Source organism: Perognathus longimembris, chromosome 2 (assembly GCF_023159225.1).
Source record: "Perognathus longimembris pacificus isolate PPM17 chromosome 2, ASM2315922v1, whole genome shotgun sequence".
NCBI classification, from domain to species: Eukaryota; Metazoa; Chordata; class Mammalia; order Rodentia; family Heteromyidae; genus Perognathus; species Perognathus longimembris.
The window spans coordinates 20,064,718-20,081,079 of record NC_063162.1 but is presented as its reverse complement, the minus strand read 5'-3'; the positions used below and the strand labels follow the sequence as shown (position 1 = coordinate 20,081,079).

The window sequence follows — 16,362 nt, the reverse complement described above, 5'->3', positions numbered from 1 at the left end:
GCCAAGATGGAGCCTAGTGGAGGCAGCCAACAGTCATTCCCCATTATGCACCTAGAACAATTAGTGGATGGCATCGACATGTTTAGGTCCTATACAACACAGCCCATCTTTCTGGCTGGGTCCTGCTGCAATGCACTATGGGATTGAGGAGAGGGTGTGGCCTAGCATCCCCTCGAGACTCTGGGAGAATAGAGCTGGCTTGTTACTCCCACCAAATACCAGTTGCATGCCTCAGGCTTGATTGTTATTGTTTTTCCTTTAAGGTATATCCCAAAATGGTTCCTTTGTCCCATTAAGCCTCAGAGGCCCATGGCTCAGCCTCCTCCCGGCCCTCCCGCCAGCACCAGGTACAGAACTCCAGTGACTCAACTGGCCACTTGATTCAGCTGGGTGCTAGATAAAGGCTCACCAGTTAGCAGAGAGCACCAAGTCCTGGCTAGCTTTTCTCCTGGCCAACTGGAGTGTGCCTTTGTTACAGTGTGGAGGTGTCCCAAAACCCTTCCGTGGCCCTGTGGTTCCCCTCCTCCACTGTCACAAGGGGGGGACCTGGAGCCCCTTCCTTCTCCAGAGGGTCCAGAGGCCACACCCATAACCCCATAATAGGCATGCTCTACTGTTCCCTGGCTGCTCGTGCACAGTGAAGACTTCCTGTGCTTGTCGCCTTAAAGTCTCACAGCACTCTCAGAGCTGTAGTGACAGCTGTTCTGCAGATGAGATGGGGAACTTCCGGAGATTAGATTAGGTAACCGCTCAGGCTCACTTGGTTGATAAGAGGTAGAGCCAAAGCCCAAACAATATTAATCTATCTGATGGCCTGCTTGAGCTTCTGTCAGAAATCCTGTCGCACTCAGGACTTGATGTGACACGAGGAGTCACACACTACCACCACCACTTGTTTTTTGGTGCTGGTTCTGGAGCTTGCTTGCACTTAGGGCCTGGGCGCTATCCCTGAGCTTTTTCACTCAAGACTAGCATTCCACAACTTGAGCCACAGGTCCAATTCCAGCTTTTTTAGTAGTTTACTGCAGATATGAGTCTCACAGACTTTCCTGGCTGGGCTGGCTTCAAGCTTCCATCCTCAGATCTCAGCTTCCTCAGTAGCTAGGATCATAGGTGTGAGCCACCAGCACAGCTCACAAAACTTTTCTAGAGAACAGATGTCCACCAAATGCAGCAAATGTAGAGGTCTTCAGGGACCTGAAATCTTCTTTCCCTGTTCTAGCCACACCAGTGCTATAAAGGAAGCAGCTCCAGTTCTCCAACAACTGCTACTACACTGGTCTGTTCCGCACAAGCATCCTTGAGACACCACAAGAGAAATCCCTACAGTCACCTGGAGCTGGGGTCCGGCCTGATGGGGAGGGAATCGATGCAGCTTGCGTGTCCCAGGGGCCCTGCTGGCTGCAGGTGGCTTCCCAGAGGTTTGAACCCACTCTGTCTTCCCTCAGGAAACCACAACTCAGGCTCCTACCACTCACCCTGGCTGTCTACATGCCTGGATCCATGAGTCAAAGCAAAACTGTTACCATCATCACTGGGAGCCCAGGATGCCAAGACCTGCAGGTCCCAGGCAGGGAGCTGCCTGCACAGGCCCGATGGGGTGGATGGAGCAGGCCTAGCAGGAAGAGGTCCATGCCACAGCTCTCCAGGCCAACACCCACTCTGCGTTCTACCCTGCCCTGGGTCTTCCACCAGCTGACAGCTCCCACTCAAGCCCAGGTCGACAGGAAGGCTCTTCTGCTTGGGGTCCTTTGTACCTAGAACGGTGCCAGGCACTTAGCCAGCACTCCTCAAGATGTGCTAAGGTGGGTGTAAAATAATTTCCTCTGACAAAAAGTGAGTGACTTGGGAGGGGGAAGTGGGGGAAAGGAAGAGGAGGGAAGGGGAGAGAGGAAAGGGAGAGAGAAAGGAGGAAAGGGATAGGAGGAGAGAAGAGAAAGGAAAGAGGAGAGAGAACACTCACCTGGCCACTACCAAATACCTTCCTTCCCTTCATTCTCCAGATTGGGGTGGGTGTTGTCCCCCTCCTTGCTTTGCAGCCAATTTTCCTGTTGACTATTCAGAGACAGGTGGATGGGGTCCCAGTAGGGACAGCGCCAACAGCCTGAGCCTGTGTTTTAGATCGAGCCTTTGGGCCTAGGACTAAAGGAGGAGGGAGGAGGCCAAGGCGGCAACTACATTCCAAGGCTCCTCTGACGTGACACCCAAACACACCCTGACAAGACACCTCAGCAGGAGAACAAGGTGTGCTGCTCTGAGCATTCACAGGTAGTGCCAGCTGACTCAGACATGGCCCTGGCAGAGCTAGACTTTATTGTTCAACAAGAAAGAGGCAGTGTGTGCTGTGCACCAGGCGGCAGTAGAACTGGGGGCCGTGGGGGCCTTGCCTGGAGGTTCAGCTCTTAGCACAGATAATTTATCTCCAGGGAGGGGAATTGGCTGCTACTCCCTACCAGGAGTGCCTATCCTCCTCACCCTCCCACCAGAAATAGAAGGCCTTCTGGGTAGGGTAGAGATTGGAATAATCCTGTCCTGCAGTCACTTGTGGGTCTCATGAGTTTAGACAAATCATTTTCCCTCTTGGGGTCTAACTTGCTCACCTATCAAATAAGGAAAAGGGCCTCTGGCTCTCGCCTGGTTTTTATTCACTCACAGTGGATGCTCTACCACTTGAGCCATGATATTTTTCAGGTTGACTGGAGACAGTGTCTCTTGGGTTTTGTGCCCAGGCTAACTTTGAACCAAGGTCTTCAGAACTCAGCCTCGTGAGTAGCTAGGATTATCAGCATGCACACAGGTACCCAGTCTTTCTTTATATTGTTTTATTATTGTTATTATTATTATAGAATGTACCTAGGAAGAAATGGATTGATAATTGAACTTTGAAACCTTTGACCTCTGCCTCTCCAGCCAGGCAAACCTGAAAGAAGTCTACACTAATGCAGGTCAGGCAATAATCCCCTTTTCCAGATGGAAAGGCATCTACAGCTATTTCCTCTTGGAGTTAAGTTTCTGAGGCCTGAACTAGCAAGGATCCTGCTTCCTGTCGGGGATCTCCACCTCCGTTACTTATTCTAAAGACTTTCTTTACATGAATCATCTCATTTCATTCTTTTTTTTTTTTTTTTGGCCAGTCCAGGGGCTTGAACTCAGGGCCTGAGCACTGTCCGTGGCTTCTTACTGCTCAAGGCTAGCACTCTGCCACCTGAGCCACAGGGCCACTTCTGGCCTTTTCTATGTATGTGGTGCTGAGGAATCGAACCTAGGGCTTCATGTATACGAGGCAAGTACTCTTGCCACTAGGCCATATTCCCAGCCCTCATTTCATTCTTTTGTCCTATGAGGCACACATTCCTATTGACCCCATTAAAAGGATGAGAAAACTGAGGCAGAGATTAATTAATTCATCAAAAGTCATATAGTTAGTAAGGGCTAGAGCTGTCCTTGGAACCCAACCACCTAGTCCTAGGTACACACCCACACCCACACTCATACAAAGATGCACATACACACAGACACCCACAAAAAGACACATACACACACAGAGACATACACATACACACACACAGATACATACACACACACACACACACACACACAGAGACATACACACACAGAGTGCTCTACAGCCATGTGACTCACTATGGCTCCCTCAGGACTTCAGATACAGCTGCCAAAATGCTTCTGGCTCCAAGATAGATAGCTCATGGATTTTAAGTGATATTTAAATGTAATACAGGTTCCCGTTTGACAAGATAATTTGACCAAGTCCCTAGAGTTATTTGCAATAAAATCTAACCAATTACATTCCACAGGAATGATCTAGAATGATGGTCCAGGGAAAAAATGAAGTAATGTGATTTTAATAAGTATTTTCATTTTCTTTCTCTTGGTCAATATATTTTTCCCTAAGTCAGGGGATTGAGCCTTGTGTGTACATGCTAGGCAAGGGTTCTACCACTTGCACTATGCCCCAACCCTTTTGTTTGTATTATTTTAAAAGATTTATTAGCATATATTGGTTGTATAAAGAGAGGGTTTCATTACGACATTTCAATACATATGCACAATGGGCCCTAATCAAACTCACCCCCTCCACCTCTCTCCTTTATCTCCCCTTCTTAAAACAATTTCAGCCGGTTTCATTGTTCTACTTTTGTACCTCCATATAAAGTACCACAACCATACTCACCCTCATGCCCCCTCAATGAGTGACTACATTCACTCATTGGCCCTCCTGTTGGTAGCTGCCCCCCAACTTTTTTGTTGAGATAGGGACACATTAATTTTGCCTACCATGGATGGCTTCAAATGTGAGAGCCTGCTTCTCCCTTCCAAGTAGCTGGGATGCCCAACTGCATGTACTCTTAATGTCTAGCTTTTAAACCGGTGCCTTCTGTTCTATTTTATTGTCATGCCCATGAGAAGACATGTTTTAGTTTAGGTTCCCTACCTCTCCCCCAGAGGTTATTAAATATTAATTTAAATTCACATATTATCACATTATTAAATAGCTATGGCTAAATTACTAAGTGCTGTTTCCTCTTTGATTAAGCCTCTTCGTCCACTGATGTCTCACACCTCCGTGTAGAAATAATTCTATTACCAACCTGGAGTGATCTTTCTAACGTAAAACTGCATAGGGACTTGCAAAACATAGTTTGTTGTTGCTGTTTTTATTTGTGTAATTCCCTGTTGTGCTGTAAATACTTCCCTTCCTTTGTTGTGGCTCTGAGACTTGAACTCAAGATCTGGAACTTGCTAAGCAGGAGCTCTACCATGTGAGCTGTGCTGCCAAGCCTTGGACATTCTCGTTGTCTCATCCACTGACATCTCTCAGAAATCCATTCATGGAATTGCACTCGATCTCAGTTGTTCTGAATGGCGTGCTAAGTGATACGAGCACAGCAGTTTACTATGGGTGGTCATTTAAGTTGTTTCCCATTTTCATCCTGTCCAAACAACAGGTCCCCTGTGCCTTCCCAGGAGGGGGATGGAGCTTGGTCAAGCCAATGGCATCCTCTGGCTGCGTGAGCAATCACAACCACTCACCACACTGCTGGAACTACCATGCCAGCACACAGGGAACTGGAATCCTTGGCACAAAATTGTTCTTAGAAATCTAGAAGCTACATCAGGTTTTTACCCCCTTGTCTAGGGTCAACCATCTTGAACAAATTTCCTGGGCTATTCAAAGGCAGAGTGTAGTTTGGGCATCAATGATTCATGCTACAGAGGTTGAGATCTGACGACTGTAGTTTAAAAGCCAGCCTAGAGCAGAAAAGTCTCCAAGACATTACCTCTATGGGGGGAGGGCGGCGGGGACTGCTAGACTGGAGGTGTATCTCAAGCTGAGTGAGAATATAAAGCCCCGAGTTCAAGCCCTAGTACTGGCACAAACATGGGGGGGGGGAGGTAGAATACCTGCAAGAAAGTGGACCTGCTTTCCTACTCTCAAGCTGATCCCTGATACGTACTAGTGTCACTCTGATTTGACCTCAGTTGAGTCCTACTTTGGCCGTCAAACCCAGTTAAAGCTCCTATAGCTTTCATGATAGAAAAATGGACACAGTTCTTTACTTCAAATAAAAACTCTTCTAATTCTAAAACTGCAGTGATCCCATTAGTCTCCATAAATTACATCATAACACACCCACACCCACATACATCCCTTCCAAGGCTGAGTATTAATGACCCAGGGATTAGAGCTCTGCTTAGCCATCATTAGCCATGCTATTTGAGAGCTAGAAAGTGAGTATGACCCTGGGCTGGGTACGTGAGTAGAGAGTCTAGAGAGATGAATAAGGAAGAGAGATAAAAGCTCTTCAAAGAAGGTTAAATCCTTCAAAGCAAATGAGCAAACGTGAACAGCTCTCTCAAATGTCTTCCAAGCAGTGTGGGGGAGGCTCAAGGGCTTCTCAGGGCTCTGATCAAATATTGACCCAGTGCACTTGCTGGCCAGGGTTCAGACTAAAGGGCCAGCAACATCAGCAGCTAATGTTTGCAGAGCAATGACTGCAGCCCAGCACCTCACAAGTCAGGTTGTGAAACAATCCTGACAGCCAGGGCTCCAGAGAGCCTTCCGGTCCTTCGTTGGTGGGCCCAGGTCATAAGGGAGACACTTAAAATGAAGGACCTGTGCAAGGAAATCGACAGAGAGGGAAATGTGTTCCATGGTCCAGATGCTCCTAAAGAGGCAACATAAACAGCCATTTCTGGGACTGGGAATATGGCCTGTGGTAGAGTGCTTGCCTTGTATACCTGAAGCCCTGCGTTCAATTCCTCAGCACCACATATATAGAAAAAGCCAGAAGTGGCGCTGTGGCTCAAGTGGTAGAGTGCTAGCCTTGAGCAAAAAGAAGCCAGGGAGGGACAGTGTTCAGGTCCTGAGTTCAAACCCCAGGACTGCTACCCTCCACCCTCCACCCCCCACCCCCCAAGAAAGGGCATTTCTAAGTCGGGCTCTGGTGGCTCACACCTATAATCCTAGCTACTCAGGAGGGTGAGGCAGTGCCCAAGACCAACCAAAAAATAAAAAAGTAAATGGCGTTTCTGGCTCCTCATCTCCTTTTCTTCCTTCTCCTCCTCTATTCCTCCTTCTCTCAACTACATCTCTAAGCAACCCAGATCTTTATTAGTGAATGGCCCTCAGCACTAGACTGTCCTGTCAGCTTCTTCTGTGGTAATTGTATTTCCTGGTCACACAGGGCTAAGTGGTAACTTATTAAAAATAAAAAAATAAAAGAAAGTCAGAGCCTCACTTCTTCCCTGTTCACAACTTGGCAGATAAAATGCTCTTGAAGTTCCCTCTGGAAACTGACCTCGTTTTTAGATTAGGTGTTTGGAACAGCTGTTCAATTGAAATGCTCTACCCACGGAGCAGATTATACAAGAACCTGGTCTCTCTCTTCTTGCTGGGATGCTGGCAGAGTTGGGGGGGGAAACAACTGTGGGAGGTGCTGGAGGGTTGCAGGACGCTCTGCCAGATCAAACCTGGGGTGTGTGAGATGGTGTGCAGCGTAACTTTCTAAAATGACAGGCATACTTTTCATCTGCACCACCTACAGCAACACTTCTTGGTGGCCGTGGGCACTCATGACATAGCAAGTATGGTCCAGCGAGTAAACATTTCATTTCATTTTTTAAAAAATCAATTCATATTCAAATAGTTGCTAAGGCTGGTGACCACAGCTTCAGACAATACAAGTCTGACACCTCTGTACCTCAGGGTTCCCCGAGGGCCCACATCCAGGTCAAGTAGGGCATTTATCTACAGAGTCTTTTGTTTATTTGTTTTGTTTTTGTTGCCAGCCCTGGGGCCTGGACTCAGGGCCTGAGCACTGTCCCTGGCTTCTTTTTGCTCAAGGCTAGCACTCTACCTCTTGAGCCACAGCGCCACTTCCGGCTTTTTTCCATATATGTGGTGCTGAGGAATCGAACCCAGGGTTTCATGTATATGAGGCGAGCACTCTACCACTAGACCATATTCCCAGCCACTCTACAGAGTCTTTTTGTTCTCATTAGCAAAACAAAAGAAGAGTTGGGGAGCATGGCTCAAGTGGCAAAGCACCAGCCTAGCAATCTGGAACTCCGGAGTTCAAATCCCAGTACTACTTTGAAAAAACAAAAAAACTTTTCTGTCTCAAATCTGCATCCTCATCTTTCTCTGGACCTCTAGAAGCAAAGTTCAGATCTGACTTTGCTCATCAATATGTCCCCAAAGCCAAGCCCACTGCCCAGGATAGGTGGTAGAAAGGAGGGAGGAGCAGAGAAGGAAGGAAAGAACAAAGCTAACAAATAAGTTAGGGACACCCTTTTAAAAACAACAACACAAAAACAAAGCAACTATGACTCTCAAAAAGTAACTGAATTTCCTTAAACCAGTGTGAGGGGGTGTGGCCCATCCACTTTGTTCCCTAAGAGGATACTTTCCTTCTTGTTTACACCAAAGCACATTGTTTGTACCTCAATCTAGTCTTTATCTCATCTACAGTGGGCTTAGTTGCTTAAAAGTCTTTTATCTCAACTGGGCATAGTGGTGCACACACCTGTAATCCCAGCACTTGGGAATCAGAAATAGGAGGATTGGCCGGGCTCCAGAGGCTCATGGCTGTAGTCCTAGCTACTCAGGAGGCTGAAATCTGAGTATCACAGTTTAAAGCCAGCCTAAGCAGAAAAGTCCTTGAGATTCTGATCTCCAATTAACCCACAAAAGAAAAAAAAAGCCAGGAGTGGAGCTGTGGTTCCAGTGGTAGAGTGCTATAGCCTTGAGCAAAAAAGCTTAGGGACAGCATACAGGCCCTGAGTTCAAGCTCCAGGACTGACACACACACAAAAGAAGAAAAGAAGGAGGGAGGAAGGAAGGAAGGAAGGAAGGAAGGAAGGAAGGAAGGAAGGAAGGAAGGAAGGAAGGAAGGAAGGAAGGAAGGAAGGAAGGAAGGAAGGGAAGGAAGGGAAGGAAAGAAGGAAGGATCGATCAAGAGTTCCAGGGTAGCTGAGACGGTTTCATGAGACCCTGCTTCAACATTCCCCCGCCCCCAATCTTTTTCCCTGTTGGATATGGACTCCTCGGAGAGAGAGACCTTGTCTTTCTCCACTGTGTCCCTCGAATTGTGTCACTTCTGTCCTGCAAAGTTCAAATGCTTTGGAGGCTTCCACGTGGGCCAAGCCAGCCTGAGTCATTTGATTCAATTCTTCCATGCACACTCACAGCCAGGGACAGTTGCCAGATTCAAAATGCAGGACATGCAGTGGCATTTGAATTTCACCGGATGAACAAATAACTTATTTCTCATGCAACAGTTGGGACACTTATTCAAGATTCAATGTTTATCTGAAACTCAGTGTCACTGGACATTGGTCTGTGACATCACCAGCAGCAGGTTGCCTGTGAGCATGAGCTGTGGTGGGGTAGGGGATGGGAAAGGTACCAGGGAGCTACTTGGACTGGCTCTGCACAGGCCTGAGACTTCAGATAAGTGTGGCCCTCTGTGGTTTCCAGGCCTTCTCTCCTCTGCATGGCAGGAAGAACTCTCTAAAGAGCCACCAGAGTTCCCAATGCCACGTGGAGGGCTCCTTGATGTCATAGGTAACCTCAGAGAAGGCACCACCGGCACTCCAGTGAGCACAAAGCTACCGGTTCTTGCCTCTTTCCTGCCTGCAGCAGACCTGAAGCTGCTTGTACACAGCGATTTCCTGGAAGCACCACACTCAAGGCACGCAGGCATTTGGGATGGTTGTTCAACTGAAATGCTCTACCAGTGGAGCAGATGATATAAGAACCGAGGCTCAGCCAAGCTTTGAGGGTGACAACCCAGAGTGCTGTCCTGCTTCACACCTTAGTGTGCACATGAGGTGGTGCTGGGGACTGGGTTCTATGATGGAGAGGAATGGAAAGGCTGAATCTAGGGTCCTGTTCTGATGTGTGATGGAGCACCTACATTCACAGGCTTCCTGGCCTCCTAGCTGCAGAGGGACACAAAGGTCAGGGGGAGCATGAGTGGCCATGCATCTCAGGGGGGGCTCCCTCCTACCCTAGAAGCAATGGAGAAATCTGAGAGTAGATCTGCACAGACTCCATGGCCCTCAACTCTCGTTCAGGGGAAGGGTCATTCTGCACATGATTCCTGGGTTACAGGACCTCCTCATGGTACTCTGACCTCCACCAGTGGCAAAAGACACCATTTGAAGAGGAAAAGTAAGAGGGAGTGTAAAGGGATACCCATGCTGGGGACAGAGCAACCATAGCCAGGGTCCCAGGAGGGCATCCAAAGCATATCCATGCCCCCTGGTACTCTCTGGATGCACACAACCCAACCAGAGCCCAAGCAGCACTAGACATGAGTGTACAACACATAGTCTAAACCAGTTCTGTTAGGTGGTTCTGCATTGAGAGTGCCCAGTGGATGTGGGGGGGGGGGTGCTGTAAGTAAAATGATATAGACATATCCTTTTTCTGGAAGAGAGCTTACACCAGATTCACAGAGGGATCTATGGCACCCAGAAAGTCAGAACCACAAGTAGGTGGTGCTAGTTAAGCAGTCTCCCCCCTGCTGGCTCAATGAGTCTGGACCATGGTCCCAAGATGGGGCTCAGCCAAAAGGGAAGGAGCAAGTAAGTGTTCCAGGGAGCAGACATGTGGTCACCCCCCTACACACACACACACACACACACACACACACACACACACACACACACACACACACACACTTGCTTAAATGCTTTTTGTTGACTCCAAGGCCCACTCCCCAGGGTAACCCACAGCCTGAATGCTGCTGAATGAATACTCTGGCTCAGCACCCAGCACAGAGTAACCTCATCAGCAGGCCACTGTATGAAACTACCTCTCAGTCCCAAAGCCCAGCATCCTCAAACACCAAGTGATTCACTAGACAATCGAGTGTCAGGAAAAACCCAATCAGCTCATCAAATCTTCCCAACAACCCTACTGGGCAAGTCCTGTCCAAGTCTTCACGCTACAGATGGGCCTGTCTGGAGTGACAAGGCGACAGAGCCAGTCCCAGGCTAGGTGTCCCTCATGTCTAACCACTAAGCCACTCTCCTGCACTGCCTCTCAGAAAGCTGAGTTCTGGGACCAACACTGTCCAGAGACAGAGGCAGCAATTTCAGGCCGCCATACTAAAATCACAGGACCCATAAATAAGAAGGCCATGAAAACAAATGAATGAATGAGTGTCATGCAAATAAATGCCCCTACAAGTCATCACAGTATAGAACCCTCTGGAAAAGGCTCCATTCCAAAAGACCAGCCTAGCCGCTCTCCAGCTGCCTCTACAGTGATCCCTCTGTTTCCAACAAAGATTGGTTCCAAGACCATCTTCCCCTGGAGATACCAAAGTCTGCAGAGGCTCAAGCCCCTTGTATAAAACAGCATTTGCATAGAATCTATGCACATCCAGTACATACTTTAAATCTTCTCTTGATTACTTATGACCCTAATGCAATGCAAATGCAATGCAAATAACTCTCACACTAGATTACTTAGGGAAGAATGCCAAGGGAAAAGAAAGCCTGTACATGTTCAATACAGATGAACGTTTTGGGAAAACATTTTCAATCCAGTTGGTTGAATATACAGATGTGGAATTTGTAGACAGACAGAGGATGACCCACATAGACATGCCCGGCCTGTCATGGCCACTCCAAGATGAGGGCTAGCACATCTTGTGCCCTTCTCTTGACATGACATGAAGGAAATAAACCCTCTGGGCAAGGGAGAGGTGGGGAAGCCAAATTCCTTTCTTGTGAGATTCTGTGACTTGGAAGGGGGTGGGGGACCAGAACAGAAGTTCTGATTTGGAAGTTTCCCCTGGCTTTCAGACCCCCTCCAGCTCATCAATGAGCCCTTTCAGAGTTTCTTCTCCCCAACTGAGTTATCATTTCCTGTCCAGCACACTGTACCCATTGATGGGGTATCGCAAATTCTACGTTTCTGCTGGAAGGACCCAAGGAGACTGGTCAGAAATTAGAAGGGGGAGAAAAGTAGGCAAGGAGGGAAAGGAATCGCTTCCAATCCCCATATTGTTGGGTGAAGAGAGAATCTGTATTATTAGAAGCTGGCTCCCCTTTAACTTGTCTCACAGTGAGAGCAGTAAGGACAATGAGAAAGTCATGAATTATGTGGCAAAGATGAAGACCTGCCTCTCTTAAGATGACCCATTATCCAAGACCTGCAAAGGAAGGAGTGGACACTGGGTGTGAGGTTTTTGTGGACCTAACCAGACTGGCTTCTCAGGAAAAAACTAGAACATTTCAGTTTCCTAGAGAGAGGAAAAGTTGCCATTTATCTCGCAATGACCTTCCGCCCTTGGCCATTCTGATTGGTTCAGCGAGAACATCTGACCCAAATCAGGCCAATCAGACTCTTCTTTGGGATTTATCAATTTGGAACCGGCAAAAAGTCAGAGTCTCTGCTGCTGGGAGCCACAAATACGAAATTCCAAAGCTATTCCTCAAGGTGTCAGGGAACAGAAGCCAAGGACGGCTGCAGAGGGGAACAGGGACAAGACATGGAGAACTGACTCTGGTTTCATCTGTGCTCAAAGCCCACCACCTCACCACCCTCCCTCACCTAAGTTTCCCTGATACATTTTTTTCTAAGTCAGCATGAATGTAAAACTTCCATTTGTAAGCAAAAGAAGCCTAACTGAATTAGTGGGTGTCTCTAATGGCAACTGTTGGGCTCATCCTGCCATTCTTCTGTAGGAAACACGCCTAGGCAAAGTAGATGCACACTAGCTGCATGTACAAACTGGGTGGCAAGTGCCTTATTTGGTCAGACAGACACAGTGGTATGCCCAGTTTGTGTCTGTAGTTTTAAGCAATTGCTTATTTTCTGTTTCGGTCTCCTCGGTGTGTTTGCTTTTCTTTGCCTGCAATGAGGTGGCGGCTTGTGTCTCATCTTGGATGTTTATAGACATGTCTGCTCAGGCCACATAAGCCATCCTCCAGCCTCTTCACCATGGCTTCCTACCCCGCTCCCACCCCCCCAGCAAATGAGAGTGACAAAGCCCAACTGTTAAGTCCATCAGAGGAAGCCAACAAAGCCCAGAGTATCTGTTCACCACCTCCAAGGAGACAGCCCAGCTCCACCGTTCAGCCTCCCTCATAGTTCCCTCTGCACCCATCTAGAGTCAGTCTCTGAGAGCTCTGATATGGGCTCTCTGAGACAGTGACGACACGAAAAGGCCAGCATAGCAGAGAGACTCAGGCACCATCTGACCTTTGCGCAACTCACCTGCAGGTCAAAGAACTTGCTGTACCTCCGGTAGATGGTCTGGGAGGTGGAGTCAGACCAGGTCACGTTGATAATGTACACCTGTGGGAAAAGAGATACGAGCAGTTAAGCAAGGACCTACGCCTGGATGCAAGCAATGTCAGACATCATTTAACTGTGGGTGCACTACGACCTGGGCCCTTCTTTTCCTTAGCTGTTCCCAACATGAATATAGTGTCGGGTACCAAGTAGATAGGACAATATGTCTAAACACATACGCACAAATCCAGAGGGGCATTCAATAAAACGCTATGCATCATCAGAATAAAAACAAATGGCTTTAGTTTCCTTCACATATACATGTATACACACATACATACCACATATGCACACGTGTGTGTGTTGTATATGATAAACATAGAATTGGGGTCGTTACATTATTCTTTGGGGGGGGGCAACACGGAGTTTGAACTCAAAGCCTTGTGTTCACTGAGCCTCTAGTCCTGCTGGTTATTTTGGAGACAGAGTCTTGTGAACTTTTCTGACCAGCCTTGAACCACAATCCTCCAAATCTCAGCCTTCTGAGTAGGTAGGGTTACAGGCAGCACTTGGCTTACATTATGCATTTTTTTTAACTGTTGCTATTGGGGCTTTTGAACTCAGGGCCTGGGCACTACCATGCACTCTAAAGTTTGAGAAGCAGTGGAAATTAACTGCTTTAAAAAAAAAAAAAAGTTCCAGGGACTGGGAATAAGGCCTAGTGACAAGAGTGCTTGACTCGTATACGTGAAGCCCTGGGTTCGATTCCCCAGCAACACGTATATAGAAAATGGCCAGAAGTGACGCTGTGGGCACTGTGGCTCAAGTGGTAGAGTGCTAGCCTAGAGCAAAGAGAAGCCAGGGACAGTGCTCAGGCCCTAAATCCAAGACCCAGGACTGGCAAAAAAAAAAAAAAGTGCCAGAAGGCTGGTAGTTCAAAACCAGTCCAGACAGGAAAGGCCATGAGACTCTTATCTCCAAATAACCAGCAAAAAGCCAGAAGTAGATATGTGACTAAAGGGGTAGAATGCTGTCCTTGAACAAAAAAGCTGCAGGACAGCACCCAGGCCCTGAGTTCACGCCCATTGTGCCTGATGACCTGTCGCTCCGCCTCTCTCCCACCCTCACCTCCAGGTCTCCTCCCACCCATCCTTGGGCAGGGAACAGCTATGTGCACATGCCCAGTGTTGCCGGCTAAAGGTAAGAAGGCCTGCAGAGGCCTAGCCTGCCTGGAGAGTAAGCCGAGCCAGAGAACCTGCCTGCAGGTCATTAGACAGCAGCCATTACCCCATTCCTCTGGGCCAGACACACAGAGCCCAGAGGAAGGGCTTAACTGGGGCTTAACACCCATGTTCCATCCTGTGCAGTAATTAGGGGCTTCTCTCCCCCGTCCAGAGAGAATTAATCACAGGCTCATGGCCTGGGCATCCAGAAAGATCCAGAGAGGTGTTTAGTGTTTTTTGTGTTTTTTTTTTTAAAGCATACATTAGTTACTGGGGGTTGGGGTTGGGAGGGGGGCTGGATTCCACTGCAACATTTCCACTCATGTATACAATGCGTTCCATTCAATCTCACCACCTCTTCACTCTCCCTTCCTCCTCTCCCGTCCTTAGGACAATTTCAACCAGCTTCACTGTTCTATTTTCATACATGCAAACAGCTTCATCTACTCTGCTTGTTGGCCCACTAGTGCCTCTTTCTCTTTCCCATCCCCCCCAAACCCTCTACTGACCAGCAGCTTCCATTAAGGCTTTTTATGTCAATTTCATCTACAGTTGCAATGTGCTTCAAAATTATTCACTATTTATTTCTCTCCCCTCTTCTCTTTCTCTAATTTTTTTTTTGGTTTTAATTTATGTCAGTACTGGGGCTTGAACTCAGGGCTTTGTGCTTTCTCCTTCAAGGCTGGTACTCTACCACTAAAGCCATATTTCCATCTCTTGCTTTTTGCTGGTTAATTAGTTAAGAATCTCTCAGGCAGGCACTGGTGGCTCATGCCTGTAATCCTAGCTACTATGGAGGCTGAAATCTGAGGATTATAGTTAGAAGCCAGCGCAGTCAGGAAAGTCCACGAGACTTTTATCTTCAATTAACCACCAAAAAAGCTGGAAGTGGAGCTGTAGTTCAAATGGTAGAGCCAGTAGCTAGCGAGCCAAAGAAGTGATAAGACAGTGCCCAAGCCCCAGGACTGGCATGTGCTTGCACACGCATGCACGCGCACGCACACACACATACATCTCTCAGATTTGTCTGCTATGGCTGGTTTTGAACTATGAACCTCAGATCTCAACCTTCTAAGTAACTACCAGCTCCTCTTTATATTTTTACTTTTACTTGTTGTGCTGTGCTGAGGTTGACTCCAGGACTCAGGACCTGCAAAGTGGCTTCTTTGGCAGAGGAGGAACCTACCACCTAGGGTAATGGTTTGCCAGCTTGGAAGGAGCAAATTCTGGTAAAACTAGAGTGGATGAAACCTCAAGCACTGTCCCACCCAGCACTCCCCTTAGTGGCCCAGACAACCAGGCCCTCTATATAGCAGTTCCTGCCTGCAGGGTTGCCAGGCCTGGCACAGAAACCAGACTCTCGGCTCTCAGCCTAGGGCTATACCACACATGACTAGAATGTGAGAAAGTCCTATGTTGCTGACTTTTTAAAATAGTTGAAAACTTCAGGTAATCATCTCTGTTTAAACCTTGATCTGAACCTACATAAAAAAATATACACTTTTGGTGCCACGACCAGTGGTTCATGCCTATAATCCTAGCTACTCAGGAGGCTGAGGTTTGAGGATAGCAGTTCAAAGCCAACCTGGGCAGGTAAATCCATGACATTCTTATCTTCAATTAACCACCAACAAGTCAGAAGTGGAGCTGTGGCTCAAGTGATAGGAGTGCTAGCCTTGAACGAAAAGCTCAAGGACAAGGCCCAGGCCCTGAGTTCAAGCCCTAAGACCAACACACACACACACACACACACACACACACACACACACACACACACACACACAGAGTATATACTCTAGAGGACAGGCCAGAGGAAAGGGGTAATGAGACATGACCCTGATTTCTACCCAAAGGTATTTCATCCCTCATTTGGAGCAACAGGTTGCTCCCCTAATTCCTTGCACCTCACTTCAGGTGCGCTGTGTGGACAAGAGCATGGCTTGGGTATGGAGGTAGGGGATGGGCCCCTAACCCCCAGGTTCTCCAAACTTCTGGGATGTGCCATAGGCCCACAGTCCCCTCACTTGAACATTCCAAGTCCTGGGTTGAGGAACCACTCAGAGGCCTCCCTGGGGTTAGTCTCCAGACCCCTTCCTATCATCCTGTGGGGGGGGGGGAGGGGAGTGAGGATGGGTAGTCTCTATTTTTATCCAAACCTTGAACATCCTCGATTATCACCCTAGATAAATGAGGGATACACAGAATTCCATCCCAGCCCATTCCTAGCACCCTATCCTGCCAGCACTGGAAACTTTAGAGATAAACTGCAGAGAAAGAACAGGTGTCGGGAAGAGGGACAGGGCAGAGGTCACCTGAGAAAGCCAACTCTGTTTACTGAGCTGCGTCAGGGGCCCAGATAAATCC

The 16,362-nt window shown here is 47.9% G+C and overlaps 1 protein-coding gene across 2 annotated transcripts in view; it reads right to left on the bottom strand.

Moving 5' to 3' along the window:
- Sh3pxd2a (SH3 and PX domains 2A) overlaps positions 1–16,362 on the bottom strand; it is a 179,084-nt gene that overhangs the window by 126,402 nt on the left and 36,320 nt on the right. For both annotated transcript variants that reach the window (XM_048338315.1, XM_048338314.1), the window contains exon 2: positions 12,758–12,838. In XM_048338315.1, the coding sequence (XP_048194272.1) occupies positions 12,758–12,838 (81 nt within the window). The remainder of the gene's footprint in view (positions 1–12,757; positions 12,839–16,362) is intronic.